We start from the raw sequence: 22175 nt of genomic DNA on the forward strand, positions 1-22175 counted from the left end.
ATTCAATGGATAAAAACAAAGACACAGTTGACTAAAATAAATGATGAAGCTATTTCATCCTTTTTTAAAGGCTGGAAAATAAATCACTAGCCTAGCCTTCACTATCAGGTCATTTACTCATACTCACATACCAAATGGAGACATCTACAAGGAATATCTAAATTGTCAGACAACAAACACGAGTTAACAGTGAGGAGGACTAACTAAAACCAAAATTTTGTTTTGCATCTGTGTACCATCAAAGTACCCTTTGGGCACAATGTACCACCAAAGAACTGTCATAAGTACTATGTGACTTCTACAAACTACCTCAGATTTAGTGTAAAGGAACCAATCAATTGACCTTCTACGAGTACTGCTTTAAAAGTTCCGTATAGTACCGATTTAGTACTTTCTCCTTCGCAGGGTTGTTCTTGACAACTTAATAGCAAAGTTCTATTTCCTTAAGCCTCTAACACTCAACCAAGTTATCATGATTGCATAACTTACCTGTATAACAATGGAGTAAAATAAATATAACAAACAAAAGAACCCTCTGCAACTAAAAAAACCATAAATCTGAACATAACTTTGATATCCTCTAGGACTCCAATGCAAAATATTATTATATAACTCTAGCTAGATTCAATTTCTTATTATCTAGATTACTAAGTCAATATCAAGAACACCTTCATCATCAGTAAAATACCCCCAACAAGAACCCCCCATCCAATCAATCAATCCAGAGTTCATCAGCAATCTTGAAAGTAACATAAGCATCAACAACTGCATGCATAATCTGTGGTTGTATACAGGTATTTTTGATTCCAATTGCTCACAATAACATCTCTAGGTCTTTCAATAACATCTCAGTGGTTTTGTAACGTATAGGTACTGAATCAGAATCCGAGAAAACATTTAAAAACGGAGAAATCCTAAATGGAGAAAACCTAAACCCAAAATTGGTTTGCATCTGTGTATATTGCATTGAAAGTAAGATTACTAATCCCAAAATTGGTTATTAGTAAAACCCTGGATAATCAAATTCAACAACTAAAATAAAAAATTAACAAAAATCACATAATAAAAATTGATAGAGAAACTTCAAAATCGACAGAGAAACTTCAATTGGACAAAAACCAAATCAGAATTATATCGATTGAAACTTCAAACTTATCTATTCGATGCTATTAGCTGATTTGAAAGTAGAGTATTCTAAACTTCGATTCAACAATCGTGGATCACCATGTATTGAGGTCACAAATCTGAAAGGGAAACAAAAATCGCCCTGAAGAAAAGTTTCGAATCTCTGATTCCAAAATCACTCAGAGCTTAGAAGGGACGAAGTTGTTTTGTTTCTTCAGGAAAAGAAGAATACTGTTTGAAAAGAGGGGTTTAAAAGGTCAGAGGGTATTTTAGGTAAAACATATTATTTTATTTTAATTTTCCTGGGTAAAATATCCAAATTGGTTATATAAACAGTATATTTCTGATTTTTGGCTATATAAACAGTATAAAAAACTAGCAATCTATTTCACCCAGGAATTGTTTGTTTTGGTCTTTTTGACCAATTTTGTGAAACCAAAATCTACATAATGACTCTGTCTATACCATAATTTTACATTATTTTTTGCTCATGCCATGCCACAATTTATATGGATTTTTTGTCCAACCAATCACCCAAAAACATGCAGATTTTTTAGACAAGATTTGCATGAATCGCAGTAGTTAATAACCAATTCAAAATATCAAATCTAAAGATAATATCAAGGATATTATTCATAATAATGCTTCAAAAAAAGTTTGGAAAAACATTTAGATTATTTCAGCGGTCGATTCTGCATCAATGCCTAGTACCTCTTATCTGCCACTCTTTTTTATCGCGACGAAACAGGTAAATTCCATCTCCGAGGAACAGACCACTGACAATAAGTCCGCAATAGAATTTGTACTTATTTATAAATCCATTTGCATGGTAAACATCAAAGTTTCCTTCATACAGACGATGATCCAAGTTATCATACTAACGCATTTCGCATCAAAAATATGTAAAACCAGGAATTACACGAAATTGCCAGTGCCATTCCTGACCTACACGGAGCCAACGTTGACCTAGATCGTCATTATCGGACTTACAGTGCATACCCAGCGAAACTACATTACCTTCGATATCATTGTTTATCTGCACCGTCACGGGACCAAAATATTTTGATGAACATTTGGAGACTAGTACCGGAAACAATAGCAGCAACGTTAAACTTATAGTGCATGATTTCTAGTAGCCATTTTTTAATACGAAGGAGTATGTTGAAGCCCTATCCATCTATATATGTATACACAGCGTTGGGTTTATCCTGATGGCATATTCCACTTGAATGGAAGAGTAAAACTTGATTGCGTACTACGAAAATTAGAAAACAGCATTAATGGTATATTCATCGTACAAGTGTTAAAATCTTAGATTACAAATACATGCCACGTGTGTTAAAAAACCTTGTATTTGACCAAAAATGAAAAGCATTAACTTGATTTTTTGCCAAAACTTAATACAAATTTTTTCTTTTAAAAGAACATTAGCTTTATGCCCGTGCAGGATTCTGTTGTAATTTAATTTTTGGGTTACTGGTTAAGTCTAGGAACAATGGAAGTGCATATATGGGTGACGAAAATGAAAGCCAAAAAACTGATGGAAGCACAGCCAGCCTGATGCAAGGTTAGCAAACCCTTGCTTATGGGATGCCATTACTATTATTAACTATATATATGTGAATTTAGGAGCTAAATTTTCAGTGGCTTATCGAAAATGGGATATTCAGGGAATGCTCAATTGTATGAGACCGATCGCTATTCAGAAAGTTGCAAGATTTTTTTCTGGAAGAACTAGTGTGCGTGAAGTAACCACCAAAAATATATAACTGCTTTTTAAGATAGTCATTTTGAACGAACTCAATTGCATGAGACCACTGACCACTGTTTGCATCGCCTAAATTACTTCTTTTTTTGGAATGTATATTTCTGGCTTTTGTCTTTCTGTTCAAAACTTGTTGCAGACTTGCAGGTTATTTTTGATAGGCCGAGGTTGTGTATGTGAGGTTTTTGTTTCTTTTTGGACTTTGATAGCGTGGTACCCTAATTCTTCTCCTTTCTTTTTGTTCCTTTTTCCCTCTTCCGGTGGTACAATCCTTCTTTATGGATAAAAAAAAAACTAATCTAATGCCCATTTAGGGAACGATTTTCAAATTCATAATAATAATTTGTATTATTTTCATTGAGGCTAACTAAATATTAGCCCGCAAGTAAGAGAAAATACTAAGATGATTCTATCAATCGAATGTAGGTGCATCAATATCAATCAATGCCAAATAGCTCTTCTCTGCCACTTCTTTTCATGAATACGATAAAGATAAGCTCCATCCCGACGATAAGACCACTCGCAATTTAGCGCACACAACCATACGTACTTGTTTACTATTCCACTTGCATGGTAAACATCAAAGTTGCCTGAGTACCAACGATGATCCTTCTTGTCGTACCAACGAAGATCACACCAGAAATACGTACGAGTTGGAATAACACGAAATTGCCAATGCCACTCCTCACCTTGACCGAGCGTACGTTCACCTAGATCGTCATCCCTAGACCTGCAGTGGATATGCAACTTAACTCCATCACCTTCGATATTGTTCTCTACATGCACCGTCACAGGATCAAAATATTTCGATGAACCCTTGGAAATTAGAACCGAAAACAGTAGAAAAAACAACAGACTTATATTGCCATTGTTCCTAGTTCCCATTTTTGAGCATATATACGTCAAGGCACTATGACCCCTTTTATATATACAAACAGTATACGAAAGACGTGAAAGTCTGAAAGATATTAAACACACAGGTGTGGAAGACATTAATCATGATTTTATGTCAACATATGATATATATTTTTTCTTTTAAAAGTATAATCTTTAATGCCGGTGAGGGATTCTGATGTAAATTAATTTTTTGGGTTGCACATGCAGGTCGCCCCATCAACCGAAAATTTAGTGACCAAAAATCAACCATTTGCACCGAATCTGCCTTAAGAGTCATTGTGGCAAATTCAAAGTTTGGCATTGTAGCCTTGAATCAGTCCCATGACCCTTCTAGCGCTAAATCTACTACGTGGTGACCCAAACTATGCCAATGACATAGAAGTGCTTGCAGACGCATAACCTACCTCTTTGGCAAAATAAATTATCCTGTGGCCTCAAATTTTTCCCTTACCAAAATCTATCTTCGATTGTATCCGGAATCAATCATCAGAACACAAAATTTCTGTCGTAACTCAAATCTGCCGCTATAATCTAAAATAGCTTAGGAAAAAATATTGTTAAATCTTTTTTCGCGATCATGGCGATTTCTTCCAAAAACCCAACCTCCTATTGGTTTCGATCTTAGTTATTGATTCATTATAGGAGTGTGCTATCCAAACTTTTCTGCTGATCAAGGACGGATCTACGATCCTTCCCCTTGAGGCCGAGATTTATTGGATAGTAGGGTTTTTCGTCGCCGTTTTTTTTTCATTGATTTTCTTCTTCGAGAATGAAGCTGACTCAGATTTCTCCGTTATTTTTACGTTCCAAATCGTTTTCGTTTGTTTGGACCTTCTCTGGTTTACAAGTTATTGAGAATTTCAAAAAAAAATATTCGAAGATTGTTCTTCCGAGATTAGCATTACCATGGTTTTCTTCTGTTTTAATGATGGCGTTTGAAGGTGAGTTCAAGAGTAGTAATATTTGGTCTAAGAGATTCAATGATATTGTGATTCCAGTTCAATGGTTGAAGAATTCTGAAGGAAGTTATCTACGTGTTGATGAATTTTCTGGATCTTCCTCATCCTGGAAATATATTTGCATCCCTTATGGGTTTGAAGGTTCTATTTGGAGAAAGTTTTGGTGTTCTCTAAACCCGGACACTGAAGCATCAGCATGGAATCATAATCTTAAGAAGAATGACTCAAATTTTCCTTCTTTATCGAAGTCACAGGAGGTAACAGATTTTTATCATTTGGTTGTAGTTGTGGAGATTCATAACTCACATGCTGGTTGGAATAAGGTTGAATATTTTCTGAGGAAAAGATTTAATTCTTCAGAAAATTTGAACCTTCGGTGTGTGCATGGAAAATTGGCTTTCTTTTATGCTCCATCAGAGACTGTTTGGAATTCTTTTAAGGAGGATACTTCGTTCTTACTGGGAAAAACAAAGATCGTCGTCAGACAGTGGAAAGTTAAGGATCCTTATATTGATAATGCAAACTCAGTTGAGAATGAACACTGGATCGGGATCAGAGGTCTTCCATTTCATCCGTGGGAAATGTCCGGATTTTCTTAAGGAATCACTGACAACCGCGGAATAACGTATCTTGAGATATTATGATGAATAATAAATAAACCAAGCACAAGTAATTATGAAAATACGAGAAAGATAAATCATCACAAGACACAAGATTTATAGTGGTTCGACCAATACATACAACGTGTATATATTGTATACGTCCACTTTGAGCCGCACCAACTCAAATCCACTATGAAGAAAAACGATTACAACGTCGTGTGAATTCCAGCAAACCCTTGGTTACACCGCAAAAATTACCCTAGACGATAACCTTGTCTCTTGTTCCTCACCAATATGCTCTCACCATGAAACCCTATCTTTAACCCTAAAAGATATACAAGAAATCTCTCACCGATCCCTTAATCGTTTTCTACACAATACAATTCTACAAGGCCTAATTACCTATTTATATAGGTTACAAACTTGGCCACCAAGAATCCTAGCTGGTTTAGGAAACCCCTTCCCTGAATAACCACGGCTAACTTTAGGAAATAATAATTAGTCTTCAATAACTAACAATCTCCCACTTTGAAGACTCATTGATTGTCTTCAATTCTTCTTTTCTTCAACTTTGGATTTGACGGTGCTAAAACATCTTCATGTCAGTGCGGTTCCCCTCCCAGATCCTCATTCTGAGAGACCAACTAAAGCCTTGCAGAGCTTTAGCTTGTCTGATGTAACTCCCTTGGTAAACATATCCGTCGGATTCTTCGAACCAAGAATCTTCTCGATCTTCAACTCTCCTTCTTCTAAGAGATCCCGAATGAAATGATAATGAATATCTATATGCTTCATCCTAGCATGATAGGCTGAGTTCTTGGCTAAATGTATAGCGCTTTGACTGTCGCTAAACATAAAACTATCTCGTTGTTCCTTTCCCAACTCATCTAACAAACCTCGTAACCAAATCATATCCTTGATCGCTTATGTTACTGCTACGTACTCCGCTTCCATAGTAGAAAATGTTACCAACTTCTGTAACCGTGAGTTCCAACTCACTGTAGCTGACCCCATAGTATAAACATAACCGATCGTACTTCGCCTTTTATCTACATCACATGCGAAGTCTGCATCCACATAACCCCTCAAGATAGAATCACCTCTTCCATAACACAATGGTATGTTTGTGTTACCTCTCAAATACCTGAGAATCCACTTCACAGCTTCCCAATGTTGTTTTCCTGGGTTGCTTGCATATCTACTCACTACTCCCACTGCATGTGCAATATCCGGTCTCGTGCATACCATAGCATACATTAGACTCCCAATCGCCTAAGAATATGGTACGTTAGCCATGTACTCCTTTTCTTCATTTGTCTTCGCACACTGCATACTTGAAATACGAATTTGACTTCCAAGTGGAGAACTAATTGGTTTAGCATTCTCCATATTGAACCTTTTTAACACTCTTTCAATATATTCGGCCTGACTAAGCATAAGTACACCATTAGCTCTGTCTCTTATGATCCTCATACCAAGAATCTGCTTTGCTTCACCAAGATCTTTCATAGCAAACTCACTTGCTAATTGTTTCTTCAAATTCTCAACTTCTTATAGAGATGTTCCGGCTACCAACATATCATACACGTACAGTAATAATATGATGTAGTAAGAACCGCACCTTTTGAAGTAACAACAATGATCTGCATTACACCGTGAGTAACCAACTCTATGCATGAAGTTATCAAACTTCTTGTAACACTGTCTCGGGGCTTGTTTTAAACCATACAAACTATTCTTTAGCTTGCACACCATCTCTTCCTTTCCTTTTACTATGAATCCTTCTGGCTGCTTCATGCAAATTTCTTCATCTAGGTCACCGTGAAGAAAAGATGTCTTTACATCCAACTGTTCAAGGTAGAGATCTTCAGAAGCCACTAGACTTAACACTACTCGAATAGTAGTCATCTTCACAACTGGAGAAAATATCTCGTTGTAATCAACACCAGGTTTTTACTGGAAACCTTTCACAACCAACCTCTCCTTGTAGCGAATATTTCCATTTGCTTCAGACTTCATCCGATAAATCCACTTATTATGCAACGCCTTCTTACCTCTTGGTAATTGTACTAACACCCAAGTGCCATTCTCCTCAAGTGAATTCATCTCATCTTCCATAGCAAGTTTCCGAATGCCTGAATCATCAGCCGCTAGTGCTTCTTTAATATCTTCAGGTTCACCTCCATCCGTAAGTAATAGATAATTCAGAGTATACCTTGGGTTCGGTTTCGAAGTTCTTGACGATCTTCGTACTTCTTATGGAACTTTAGGAGTAACTTCTACTGCAACTGAAGTCCCTTCTTGTAATTCTCCGTCATCAGCAACATCGTGCTCTTCTTGTACCACAGTGTTTTCCAGAAACATCATCAATATAGATATACATCTTCAACTTGTGTTTTATTCCTGTCCTTGTACAACTCATTCTCATTAAAAGTGACGTCTCTACTTCTAATAACTTTGTGACCCTCGTAGTCCCAAAGTTTATACCCAAAAACGTCATTTCCATAACCAAGAAATATACACTTCTTTGCTTGAGCACCTATCTTAGACCTCTCACCGGGACTAAGATGAACATAACCAACACAACCAAAAACTTTAAAATATGAAAGATTTACCTTTTTGTCGGTCCAAACCTCCTTTGGTATCTTCATATCTAATGGACTACTAGGTGTCCTATTGATTAGATAAACAGTCGTTTCTGCTGCATGTGCCAGAAGGTCTCGAGCAAACCAGACTGCAACCTCATGCACCTAACACGTGCATTCAACGTCCAATTCATACGTTCTGCTACTGCATTCTCCTGTGGCGTCCTTGAAACTGTCCTTTCTAAACGAATTCCTTGTCTGACCTTAGACACTTCAATTTCAGACCGGTTTCTGTTTCAACCAAAGCTTTCCACTTCTTAAACACTTCATACACCTCAAAATTATTCTTCATGAAGTAAAGCCACACCTTCCTTGAATGATTATCAATAAATGTGACATAATATTGGAACCCGCTGTGAGATGGAACATCAATTGGTCCCCATACATCAGTATGAACCAAATCAAGTTTCTCACTTCTCAAGGCTCTGCCGCCTCTGCTGAAACTAACTCGTTTTTTCTTTCCAAGAACACAGTCTTCACAAAAACTCATATCAACAGACTTCACCTTAGGTAGATATCCTCCCGAACATAGAATCTTCATGTTCTTCTCACTCATGTGACCTAATCTTATATGCCATAAGTTAGTGTCTTCACCATTACTAGCCACTGCTAAAGTAGTTCCATCTGAAGTCCGGTATAGGGTACCGACTCTAACTCCACGAGCTAATACCATAGCTCCTTTCTTCACTTTCCAATTGTGTTTCGTAAGCACAACTTCACAGTCATCATCACAAACTTAGCTCACATACACCAAGTTCTTCTTCAAATTTGGAATGTGTCGTACATCCTTCAATTTCCATGTCGAACCATTGACTTTCAAGATCACATCAACCAAACCAATGATGTCGCATGCTTCACCGTCACCAAAGAATAATTGGTCATAGTATCCTTCTTTATAAGAGATCCTAATACTCTTATCACCCGTTGCATGGAAAGAAGCTCCCGAGTCTATAATCCAAGACTCATCTTTCTTGTCCTCAGAGAGTAGTAGAAAACCTTCTTTAATCACCTTCTTGTTATCAACAAGGACCTTCACCGGTTCCGCAGCTGCAACTACGTTGACCTCTTCTTGATTACCCTTGTTTCCACCATTATTAGCACCTTTGTTTTCCGGACAATCGCGTTTGAAGTGTCCTACTTTCTTACACGCCCAACACTCAACAACACCTCTAGTCCGGGATTGAGATCTCCCCCTATACTTTCCTCTAGAGTTCCATCTGGATTTGTTGTTATTGTTCCTATTTGAACTCCTTCCTTTATCTTCTTGTTGCAAAATTAAGGACGAACTTGAAGAAATAGAAACATAACCTTGTTCTATTCTTCTCTCATCTTCAGCAATTAACCTTTGTTGCACATCATCAAGCTTCAACTTCTCGCTCCCTGTGGAATTGCTAATGGTTGTCCTTGCAGTCTCCCAACTCTTTGGTAATGACGACAACAACCGTAAAGCTTGACCTTCATCATCAAAAGTAATACTAACTTTTGAAAGTTGAGAAACAATTGATTTAAACTTCCCAAGATGTGCTGAAATCGCTTCGCCTTCTTGCACCTTCAGATTAAATAGTTGTTCACATAACATAATCTTCCCAAAGGTTGATGACTTTTGATACAACTTTTCAAGTTTATCCATAAGATCTGTCGTACTAGTTTCCTCTTGTACGTTATTGTAGACTTCTTTCGTTAGGCATATACGGATCACGGCTAGACACTTGCGATCAAGAGTTGTCCATTCATCGTATTTGTGTGCTCCCTTTTTCGCAACTCCAGCCAATGGATCAGCAAGGTCTTTCTCATATAGTTAGTCTTCCATCTGAGACTTCCAAAACGCAAAGTTCTACCCATTAAAACCTTTAACTCTAGATACCGTACTTTCGTTATTATCACCCATAACTCCCACTCCAATCGTACTACGATAAACCTTAAAGCTCTAACCCGAGCTCTGATACCAGTTGTCAGGATTATCTTAGGGAATCACTGATAACCACGGAATAACGGATCTTGATATATTTAGATGAATAATAAGTAAACCAAGCACAAGTAACTACGAAAATATAATAAAGACAAATCAACTCACAAGACACAAGATTCATAGTGGTTCGACTAATACATACAATGTGTATATATTGTCTACGTCCACTTTGAGCCGCACCAACTCAAATCCACTATGAAGAAAAACGATTACAACGTCGTGCGAATTCCAGCAAACCCTTGGTTACACCGCAACAATTACCCGAGACGATAACCTTGTGTCTTATTCCTCACCAATATGCTCTCACCACGAAACCCTAGCTTTAGCCCTAAAAGTGATCGGTTGTCAATCGACAAATATAATTTCACTTTCTTACTCAACTACAATAATGTAGAAAGTAGTAGGAAAGAGTTCGTATCCACAGGGAGGCCTTTGTTGTTATGCAATTTTCGGTTTCTAAGATAATCAAGGGGGTTTTTGTTTTAGCAAATCAAATAAAATAAAGTAAAGCAAAGTAAATAGTTGGAATAATCAATAAGAAGAAGATATTGGTCATGGGATAGTATCATTCACAAGCATGTATTTATTGAATAAAATTGATATTTTAATCTCTTATTTATTAAAAGTCCTAGAATACCTTGATCGCAAGAGTATCCCGCTAATTCCCTATTTTCATCACAACCAAATTAAAAGATGTGTATGTGAATTTTTCCTAGAAAGCAACTCAAAGTGTAAAAGCACAATTAAGTTTAACTCCCTAAAAGCTTTAAGATTTATAGAATAAGACTAATCAAAGCAAACAAACGTGTAAGAGCACTAATTTGTTTTAACCAAGGTTATGATTCATATGTGACTAGTAGGATCTATCACTACAAGCACTAACCACAATTATGCTACTTAAAATCAGGGACAAACAACTTTTACGTATTGAAAACCCTAATATAGCTCTAGAGATGAAAGCAAATCGGATTGATTCCGGACTCAACCAATCAAACAATCAAATCCTAAAACACTATAAACCATGAATCATAAACAATAAAGTCGAGACAAAACTAATCCATAGAATCAAATAACATGCATTGAGAAATCAACTTTTATCCCATAACCAACAAGTGTATTTAGTTATTCATAATAATGGAGTTCATCATCATCATGATCAATAAAATAATAAAGAAGATGAAAGCAAAGCAAACCCTAGAAGTAGTTTTCTCCAAAGCTCCAAAATGAATAATAAAACGTGATCTCCTAAAAGTTGTAAGAGTCTTTCTTTTATATCCCTTTGCTTCCCAAAATTAGGTATAATCTTTAAAGTCCATTAGTTGAAAATCCACCAAGCCCATATGTGAGAAAAACCCATGTAGAAATCTTGCCGAAAATATATCACCGGAAAACTGGTAAAGTGGAAGGAACTTGACCGGGAAAGTCACCGGCAAGTAGCTCAGGTGACTGGCAAAGTCCACCCAGTCACCGGTCAAACTGGTCAGATCCTCGAGTCAACTCAGTCAAAGTGACTGAGTCAAGGGCGAGTCATAGTTGGGTCCAAACCGATTCAGCTAATTGACTGGTGTCAGTTCTGGCCAAATCTAATCTGCAATCATTGCGCTTCATCTCTGCTGCTCCATCTGCCAGTTCTTTGGTGCATACTTATTTCAGCTCCACCTGCAATTGCTAACCACTGCCAATTCCATCTCCGAACTGGAATTGCACTTGCACCTGCAACTCAAATTCCTTGCATCACCATCTTCTCTCAGTTTCATTATCTTAGTCCATGACCAACTGCAGCACCAGTTCCATCTGAGCTGCAACAACATCCTCAACTGCGACGCATCATTCTCTACCTGCAATATCTCAGCTAACCACAGAGTCACCAACATTCCTTCAATGCACCACCATTACTCAACCTGCAGTTCCATTCTATTGACTCTTCTCTACCAGCACAATTCATAACAACCCTGCCTCATAATCACTACAAAATTGCAGCTGCGACATGCCTGCAAAGCCATCTCCTCACCTCAGCTGTACCTGTTATATCCTGGCAATAATTCACTCCATTTCTGCAACCACACATTCACTGAAAGTATCACCTTGTAGCAGCTCAACAAACCATGATAAATCATTATAGTGGAAACACTTTGCACATATCATAACCTGTAAAAGCATAGGCATACATCTAGGTGAATCCAAGTCTTCCCTGTACTGCATTTCAGCTTACCACCAGTTTCATTCTCCGTCTCCAACATCACCTGCATCTGGTACATCTCTCAACTTCAGTATCAACTTCTTGTTTACCACAACAGCTGTTCAAATCAATCACCGCACCTGGTCCATTGCAGTAGCATCCTAAAGTACAGCTCCAATATCCATAGGCAGCAACCACCACAACCACTCCAGTGCCTGCAATCGACTGTCATCATACCAAAAAACATTTATCCTCCAAGCTACATCTAACACCATGAAATTCCCTGGAAACTACACACACAAAATGCAGCTGCAACATGCCTTCATCTCTTGTAAGCAGCGTACAATCTCAGCTTCCATCTCAACTGCTTCTACCAGCTCAACTCTGCTGTAATGCAACTTCATAATCCCATTATCAGGTCTAACCCCATGAACACCATCACCATCTCAGACCCATCTGTATCGATCCATGGCAGCATCATCTTCCTTCAAATTCGAGTTTCATTTCCAGCACAAACCCCACTCCATCTCAGATAATTATCACCAACTGCAACAACTGGTTAAACTAACATTTCTTCCATTTGTTCACTACCTCATATTCATGACCACCAACAACAACCAATTACACCCCTACAGTTCATTATCAACAGCTGCAGTTCATGCCTGCAACTCCACTGAAACCAGCACCACCACCAATTTCTCTTATTCAAGCTACTCAAACACCACCAGCTGAGCACCACTATTAGTCTTGTCACCACCAGATTCTACTTCATTGTAGCATTGTTCTTCATCTCTTTCTTCCCCTGACCTAACTCACCACCAGGACCAAAAATATCAACCATCTGAATCATTTCAAACCCTAATTCGTAAATCAACAGAAACCCCTCTCTGAGATCTTAAATTTCACACCTAGACATTCACAAATTCGAGATCTGTTTCAAAGTTTCAAACCCATCTTTCTTCCAGTGATTAAACCCAAACTCTGTGTTTCCCATGTTCTTCTCTTCCGAAGAAATCACTTAGCAGAAAACCACCACGATAGTTATCAATCGATCATATCTTCGATCTGATTCTCTCAGCAGTAACAACTTCTTCTCAATCTCCCTGAGTTTATTATCACCACCAACAACAGCATATCTCTCGGTTTCAGACTGAATAATGAGAAGAATTACAACTTCTCTGAATTCTAAATTTGTGTAGGAAGTGGAATTGATATTGACGCCCGGTACATTAGGATAAGGGACACCCAGTTCATCTATGGCCTGTCAGTTTCGCAGAAATGACTGCCTACACTCTTTCTTGCTCAGTTGTCAGTTGCGGGGAACTGACCGTTCGTTCTTCGCCTACTTTGTGCAACCTTAGTCCGCTCCAAGTATAACTCGCCAGTGAATTGACTTTGTTTCCTTTACGCTCCAAATGGACGTTTTCTCCTTCTTTTGCTCCAAACGACTCCAAAATACCTAATAACTCAAATTCAAAATAAGATACATAATTTACAAGAAAAATAGCAAAGAAATCATAAATACTAGATATAAAATTAGGTGTTTTAGACACCTATCAAATTCCCCCACACTTAGACTTTGCTAGTCCTCGGGAAAATCAAACAAAACTAATTCTAAAATACATACAACTTCGTGTCGTCGAGGCTACGATCACTTTTAGCATAAATAACAATCCTTTAAACTCCTAGGTGTCCCTAGTGGACGATTTATAGTCTCATGAAGGTTTACAAGAGGTATGCCTACAAAACCTACTTTTCCAACTTACTAGTTCTCCAAAAAGATAGTATCCAACGCGCTAAGAAGACATAGAAATTCTGCACACTAGAAATAAGAAGTTAGACACATAAATGAACACAATCTCATCCTTAAAAGTTGAGAGAAAAATAACAATCCCTTATCGAAATAAAATCGGGTTCGGAGTGATCAAAAGTCTCGACTCTGCCTCGCAAGAAAGGGTTTTATGATATTTCTCTCAATAATAAATAGCTCTTTATGGGTCACACATGTGTCCAGGTAAGAATGAAGAGAAAATCCTGCGACACCTTGAATGGTAGGAACGTAAAAACCCTTCGAAGTATTTTGAAAACCCACATCTTTTATCATTTTGAAAACCATTTTTTCCGACGATCTCTTAGAAAGGAAATCAACCACTTTACGAAGGTGGGAATATGCTTACTTACCTTGTTATCCGTTCGGCGTGCAGTTAGCACCACTCTCACAGCATCCATAGAAACGTCTTCGGTCTTCAATACTTTTCTTCATCTTCGTCTTCGGTCTTCAACACTTGATGATAACTCTTAAACTTCGTTGAATCTTGACAATGTGATTCTTTCCTCTAATTCCTTGTTGCTTGAAACTTCATTATGGATATTTCTTCTTTCATTGGCATTATTGAATGAATACAAAACCAAAAATGAACTAAACAAACCAAAATATAATACAATGGATTTTTATTTTTTTTTGAGAAAATAAAATACAAACTAACAAATGATAATGCAAAGGCCATGGTATGAGTAATTTACCACTCAATTCTTCACAACTTGTATGTCTTGATATCATAAACTTCTTGAATTCTCATCTTGATAATCTTCACTCTTGTACAACAGTCTTCGACTTGTAAAAATTTTGCTCCTTGTCTTGTTGCTTTACTTGAATCTGAAATCTTCTCATTTCTGTATCGTTGCTCATAAACCTTGAACGTCTTCAACTTTCCTTCGAATTTTTGATGCTCTTCTTGTTGATGTTGATGGTGTTTCTATGGACCCGTTGGTGTACAGAGAGATAAAGTGGAAGGTGCTAACTGCGAACAAGATTACAAGTGGTATGTAAGTTAGCAATTAGATGTCACCATTCATGATTGATAAAAATAGCACTCAAGAGATCAAAATAGTGCTTCTATGGTGGGAGGTTGGGTAGATCACCATTCTACCTGGAGTTTACGTACGGTGACACACACTTTAAAAGCACATATTTAGACAGGTACAAAGAATTGAAGGTCGGTGCCTCTCATAATGTAATATGGGTAGTCTCCACTATAGGGGATCATAAATCTAATACCGAATTCAATCTGCACCTCATTTGCCACTGGGATGGTTAAATCCAACTTTAACTCTCATACAAGTAAGAAACCCGATCACGTTCTCTGTCATCTCTAAGTTCAGTCACTCTTATGAGATTTTCGATGTAATCTTAGCGACATGTATACTATGTGACTCTAAACTAACTACAAGTTGGAGTTTCTTATTCACTAATTTACAAAAAAGTTGAAAAAAATGCATGAAAAAGGTATAAAGCAAAAGCTTAACCACTCCCCCACACTTAAACTTTACATTGTCCTCAATGTAAATTGAATCATCCAAAGTAAGTCAAGGTGGAAAATTCAAGAAAATAAAAAAATAAAAATAAAACAAGACAAGAATACTGAAAAAAATAAAAAAAAATAAAGGTAAAGATACAAAACCGATGGGTTGCCTCCCACTTAGCGCTTGGTTTAAAGTCGTCAGCCCGACTCTCTCCTTGCTTTCTATGACTCCTCCAGAGGGAGTGCATCCACAAAATTAACTCTTTCCACTACTTCGGAAGAGAAGTTCTCATAGTATGGTTTCAACCGGTGCCCATTAACTTTAAACTCCTTGCCTGTAGCAATACTACGAATTTCGACTGCACCATGAGAAAACACATTAGTAACAATAAAAGGTCCAATCCATCGTGACCTTAATTTACCCGGAAATAATTGCAAGCGAGAAATAAAAAAAAGCACTTTCTGCCCAACACAAAATTGTTTTCTAGAAATCATATTATCATGAAATGCCTTAGTTTTCTCCTTGTAAATGCGTGAGCTTTCAAATGCATCATTGCGAAGCTCCTCTAGCTCTTGGAGTTGTAACTTCCTTTGCTTTCCAGCCCCATCCAACTCCATATTACATTGCTTGATAGCCTAAAACGCTTTATGCTCAATCTCCACGGGTAAGTGACAAGGTTTACCATACACAAACCTAAAAGGACACATCCCAATAGGTGTCTTGTATGCGGTTCTATAAGCCCACAAAGCATCATTAAGTCGCATGCTCCAATCCTTCCTTGTTGGATTCACCGTCTTTTCAAGTATAGACTTCACCTCTCGGTTGGAAACTTCGACTTGTCCATTCGTTTGTGGATGATAAGGTGTTGCAATCTTATGCGACACATTGTACTTCCTTAACAAGCTTTGCAAGAACCTGTTTTTGAAGTGAGAACCTCCATCGCTAATTACGGCCCTTGGAATTCCAAACCTTGCAAAAATATCTGCTTGCACAAAACCACTTTAGAATCATTAGTTGGGGTGGCCTTACCTTCCACCCATTTCGACACATAATCAACAACAAGTAAGATGTAAAAATTCCCATGAGAGTTGACAAAAGGACCCATAAAATCAATACCCCATACATCAAAAACTTCAATAAATTGAATAAAAGTTTGTGGCATTTGATTTCGAGCACCTAGATTGCCTGTTCTTTGGCACCTATCACAAGTTGTGCAAAATTTATCTGCATCCTTAAACAAGGTTGGCCAATAGAAACCGCTTTCAAGCACCTTGGGAGCGGTTTTCTTACTCCCAAATTGTCCTCCGCAAGCATAAGAGTGACAAAAAGACAATATAGAGTTAAATTCATATTCGGGAATGCACCGACGTAATACTTGGTCACTACCTTGTTTCCACAAATAAGGGTCATCCCATATGTATTGGTTACCTAACCTTTTAAGTTTGTCCCTCTCAGCACGAGACAAGTCCTTTGGGATTTTCTTAGAAACTAAGTAATTAACAATATCCGCATACCATGGTTCTCCAAGGGCAATTGAGAATAGTTGCTCATCCGGGAAGCTTTCACGCAATGGGATAACTTCCTTGTCCACATCAAGTCGGCTCAAATGATCCGCAACGGTGTTCTCAATTCCTTTCTTGTCTTTGATTTCAAGATCAAACTCTTGCAAGAGCAAAATCCATCGTATGAGCCTCGGTTTCGCATCTTTCTTTGTAAGAAAGTATCTAAGTGTTGCATGATCAGAAAAGACAACAACTTTTGTACCAATTAGATAAGAGCGAAACTTTTCTAAAGAAAAAACAATGGCCAATAACTCTTTTTCGGTGGTGGTGTAGTTTTTTTGGGCCTCATTTAACGTTCTAGAAGCATAATAAATGGCATGAAGAAACTTCCCCACACGCTTCCAAGCACCGCACCAACCGCGTAGTCACTTGCATCACACATGAGCTCAAAAGACTTTCTCCAATCTGGTGGTTTAATGATAGAGGTTGAAATAAAAAGCTCTTTCAAGCGATTGAATGCCTCCATACACTTTTCATCAAAGTTAAAAACCACATCCGTTTGCAATAAGTTACAAAGTGGTGATGCTATCTTGGAAAAGTCTTTGATGAACCTACGATAAAAACCTGCGTGTCCAATAAAAGAACGTATCTCCCTCACCGTAGTGGGAGGGGTTAGAGCACGAATAAGGTCAATCTTAGATTTATCAACTTCCAAGCCTTTAGAAGATATTACATGGCCTAAAACTATGCCATGAGTTACCATAAAATGACACTTCTCCCAATTTAGCACAAGGTTTGTTTCAACACATCGTTCAAGGATTAAAGACAAGTTGTCCAAGCAAAGGTCAAATGAATCACCAAAGACACTAAAATCGTCCATGAACACTTCGATTATGTTTTCAACATATTCTGAAAAGATAATCACCATACACCTTTGGAAAGTAGCTGGAGCACTGCACAAGCCAAAAAGCATCCTTCTATAAGCAAAAGTACTGAAAGGACAAGTGAAAGTGGTTTTCTCTTGGTCCTCCGGTGCTATCACAATCTGATTATAACCTGAATAGCCATCAAGGAAGCAATAGTAAGAGTGTCCAGCTAAACGTTCAAGCATTTGATCAATAAAAGGTAAAGGAAAGTGATCTTTTCTAGTAGTAGTATTCAATTTCCTATAATCAATACAAACCCTCCAACCGGTTTGCACACGAGTTGGGACAAGTTCATTCTTATCACTCTCCACTACCGTCACACCTGATTTCTTTGGTACTACTTGTACCGGGCTTACCCACTTGATGTCGGATATGGGGTATATAACACCCACTTCCAAAATCTTGAGTATCTCCTTTTTCACAACTTCCATCATGGGAGGGTTCAAACGACGTTGCGCTTCCCTTGTAGGATTTGCATCATCCTCCAAACGAATCTTATGCATACAAACGGCAGGGCTTATACCCTTGATATCAGCGATTGTCCATCCAATGGCCGTCTTGTACTTCCTTAGCACCCTTAGAAGTTGTTGCTCCTGTAATTCACTAAGCTCGTTAGAAAAAATCACAGGTAACTCTTCCTTGTCACCCAGGCACAATTACTTTAAGTGACTTGGAAGAGGTTTCAATTCTAATTTTGGAGATTTAACAATAGATGGTAAAAGTTTTTCATCACTGCATGGAAAAGAAATAAAAGAGATATTATGAGTTTCCGGGCATCCTTGTAGTGAACTAAGATCACCAAGGGATTCCTTGACTTCATTACCACACTCTACACCATTATCCATGGATGTAGTTAAAACGGTTTCCAAAGCATCGCCACCATTCAATTCAAACACTTGTTGTGCTAATGTATCCATAACATCAATAGATAAAAAAGAGTGGACGTCACTAGGATATCTCATCGTCTCAAAAATGTAGAAACGTATTATTTCTCCACCAAACTTCATAGTTAGCGTTCCCTTATCCACATCAATAATGGTTTTCACCGTTTTCATGAATGGACGCCCAAGTAGCAATGGAAGAGATGAGTCCGGTGAACCTTCATTCATCTATAACACACAAAAGTCAGCTGGAAATACAAGTTGATTAACCTGCACAAGAACATACTCAACAATACCCATTGGGTAAACATTAGAGCGATCGGCTAATTGCAAAACAATTCCAGACTTTTTAAGAGGACCAAGATCAAGTGAATTATATATGGACGCAGGCATAACATTAACGGATGCACCTAAATCTAACATTTCTTTGTCAAATGTAGTGTTACCAATAGTGACGGGAACGTCAAAGCTACCCGGATCCTTGCATTTCAGTGGGAGTTTATGTTGTAAGATTGCCGAAGCATTCTCTCCCACACTTAGCACTTCATTACCTTTAACACCTTTGCATACTTTGGCATTTTCTTTATAGCATCTATGAGGGGTATGTTCACATGAATCTTCCTTAACACGTCCAAAATCTCCTTTTCTAGTTCCTCCATTTTGGACTTTGCAAATCTGCGAGGGAAAGGTAAAGGAGGAACATAAGTAGGAATATGAGTTTTAGAGTTATGAATCGGTACCTCGGTTGTTTGGGGAATTTCATCCCTCTTTTCCTCCAACACCGGCTCCTTAAGTGTTTCCACCTTGCCCGAATCAGTAACTTCGGGTTGCACAAGTTGTGTACCGCTTCTCAACGTAATTGCATTGACACCCTCTGTTGGGTTAATAAGTTGAGAAGGGAGTTTCCCACTATTTTTTTATTTCAATTTGTTTATCTCAATCTCCATGGATCCCATTTGTGTCTGCAACTCCTTAATAGCGCTCTTAGTCTCTTGTTGGCTCTCTTGAAACATGGTACCAATGCCTTGCATCATCTTTTGAAGTATTGCATCAATATCCGAACCTTGACCTTGCATTGATTGTTGTGGTTGCTGAAATTGTTGTTGTTTTGGTTGAAATCCACTTGGACGGTTGAAAGTAGGTTGTTGAACCGCTCCTTGCTTGTTGGCATAGCTAAAATTGGGGTGGTCTCTCCATCCCGGATTGTAAGTGTTGGAGTAGGGATCATACCGTCTTTGCTGATTTGGGAAGATAACATTAGCTTGTTCATTGGAGTCTTCATACCCTTGAGAAGAACTTGGTATCACCGTGGCTGCAACTTGTTGCAACATTGCTGTCAAGTTACCCATTTGTTGAGGAAGTTCCTCTACCTCGCTCACTTCATTTACTCTCCTTAAGAGCACGTCCGAACCACGACTCAAGAATTGTTGGGAGTTTGCTGCCATGTTCTCAATCAACTCTCTAGCTTGTGCCATCGTTTTGTTCACTAGTCTACCACCACCCGCAGCGTCAAGAAGATTCCTATCACTTGAATTGAGTCCTTCATAGAAGTATTGGATGATCATTGCATCGCTGAATTGATGGTGAGGACAGCTTTCCACCAATCTCTTGTATCGTTCCCAACATTCATATGAGGATTCTCCCACATTTTGCTTCATCCTGCAAATCTCTTTGCGAATTTGAGTAGCCTTGGATGCTGGAAAATACCTCTCTAGAAAGAGTTTCTTCAACCCATTCCATGTTGTGATACTTCCGGGAGGTAAATAACACAACCAATCCTTAGCATTATCCATCAAAGAGAATCGAAAAACTTTCAACATTGCACCATCTGCTTCAATATCCGCTGGAAGCATGGTCGTGACAATGGTGTGGAAGTCCATAAGATGCTTGTTTGCGTCTTCATTCACCATGCTATGGAACTTTGGTAATTCTCTAAGCAACCCCGGCTTGATCTCAAAAGTAAAATTTGATTGAATACACCCTTGTTGTGTATCCAACTTGTGAGAAGCCAAGTCCTTGAGTGTACGATTTGCATCATCAATTGCTTCTTCTTCTTCTTCTTCAAAAGGTGGTTCTTGTTCAACCGGTACCTCTTGTTGTAACTCTTCTTCCACTACTAGCTTTTGTTCTTCGGTTGTACCTTGACTTGGTTGGAGTATTGTGCCTCTTCGAGTGGCTATTCCGCACCTTGGATAGTTCCAATCTTTAGAAGACAGGGATTAGGTACCTGAAAACAATTCTCACAAACAAGTAAGAAACAAGACAAGAAACAAAAAGAAAATATGGAAGCAAAAATACTGAAAAGAAACTAAAAACTTAATAACAAGCCGATGCCTCCCCGGCAGCGGCGCCAAAATTTGATCGGTTGTCAATGGACAAATATAATTTCACTTCCGTACTCAACTACAATAATGTAGAAAGTGGTAGGAAAGAGTTCGTATCCACATGGAGACCTTTGTTGTTATGCAATTTTCGGTTTCTAAGATAACCAAGGAGGGTTTTTGTTTTAGCAAATCAAATAAAATAAAGTAAAGCAAAGCAAATAGTTGGAATAATCAATAAGGAAAAGATATTGGTCATGAGATAGTATCATTCACAAGCATGTATTTTTCATCATTGAATAGAATTGAGAATTTAATCTCTTATTTATTAAAAGTCCTAGAATACCTTGATCGAAAGAGTATCCCGCTAATTCCCTATTTTCATCACAACCACATTAAAAGATGCATATGTGAATTTTTCCTAGAAAGCAACCCAAAGTGTAAAAGCACAATTAAGTTTAACTCCCTAAAAGCTTTAAGAATTATGGAATAAGACTAATCAAAGCAAACAAACGTGTAAGAGCACTAATTTGTTTTAACCAAGGTTATGATTCATATGTGACTAGTAGGATCTATCACTACAAGCACTAACCACAATTATGCTACTTAAAATCAGGGAAAAACAACTTTTACGTATTGAAAACCCTAATATAGCTCTAGAGATGAAAGCAAATCGGATTGATTCCGGACTCAACCAATCAAACAATCAAATCCTAAAACACTATAAACCATGAATCATAAACAATAAAGTTGAGACAAAACTAATCCATAGAATCAAATAACATGCATTGAGAAATCAACTTTTATCCCATAACCAACAAGTGTATTTAGTTATTCATAATAATGGAGTTCATCATTATCATGATCAATAAAATAATAAAGAAGATGAAAGAAAAGCAAGCCCTAGAAGTAGTTTTCTCCAAAGCTCCAAAATGAATAATAAAACGTGATCTCCTAAAAGTTGTCAGAGTCTTTCTTTTATATCCCTTTGCTTCCCAAAATTAGGTCTAATCTTCAAAGTCCATTAGTTGAAAATCCACCAAGCCCATATGTGAGAAAAACCCATGTAGAAATCTTGCCGAAAATATGTCACCGGAAAAC

At 37.9% G+C, this 22175-nt stretch overlaps 1 protein-coding gene across 1 annotated transcript; it reads right to left on the reverse strand.

Annotated features, from left to right (window-relative positions):
* Window positions 1–3331: 3331 nt before the first annotated feature.
* Window positions 3332–3775, reverse strand: LOC113360211 (self-incompatibility protein S1-like). Its single transcript, XM_026603746.1, has one exon. It carries the CDS (start codon window positions 3773–3775, stop codon window positions 3332–3334), a length of 444 nt encoding a protein of 147 aa, XP_026459531.1.
* Between the last annotated feature and the right edge of the window lie 18400 nt (window positions 3776–22175).

This window comes from Papaver somniferum, chromosome 3, assembly GCF_003573695.1.
Source record: "Papaver somniferum cultivar HN1 chromosome 3, ASM357369v1, whole genome shotgun sequence".
In the NCBI taxonomy this organism is placed as follows: Eukaryota; Viridiplantae; Streptophyta; class Magnoliopsida; order Ranunculales; family Papaveraceae; genus Papaver; species Papaver somniferum.

Bases quoted from the DNA above. Each gene is read 5' to 3' on its own strand.
- LOC113360211 (XM_026603746.1), bottom strand. From the start codon at position 3,775: ATGGGAACTAGGAACAATGGCAATATAAGTCTGTTGTTTTTTCTACTG.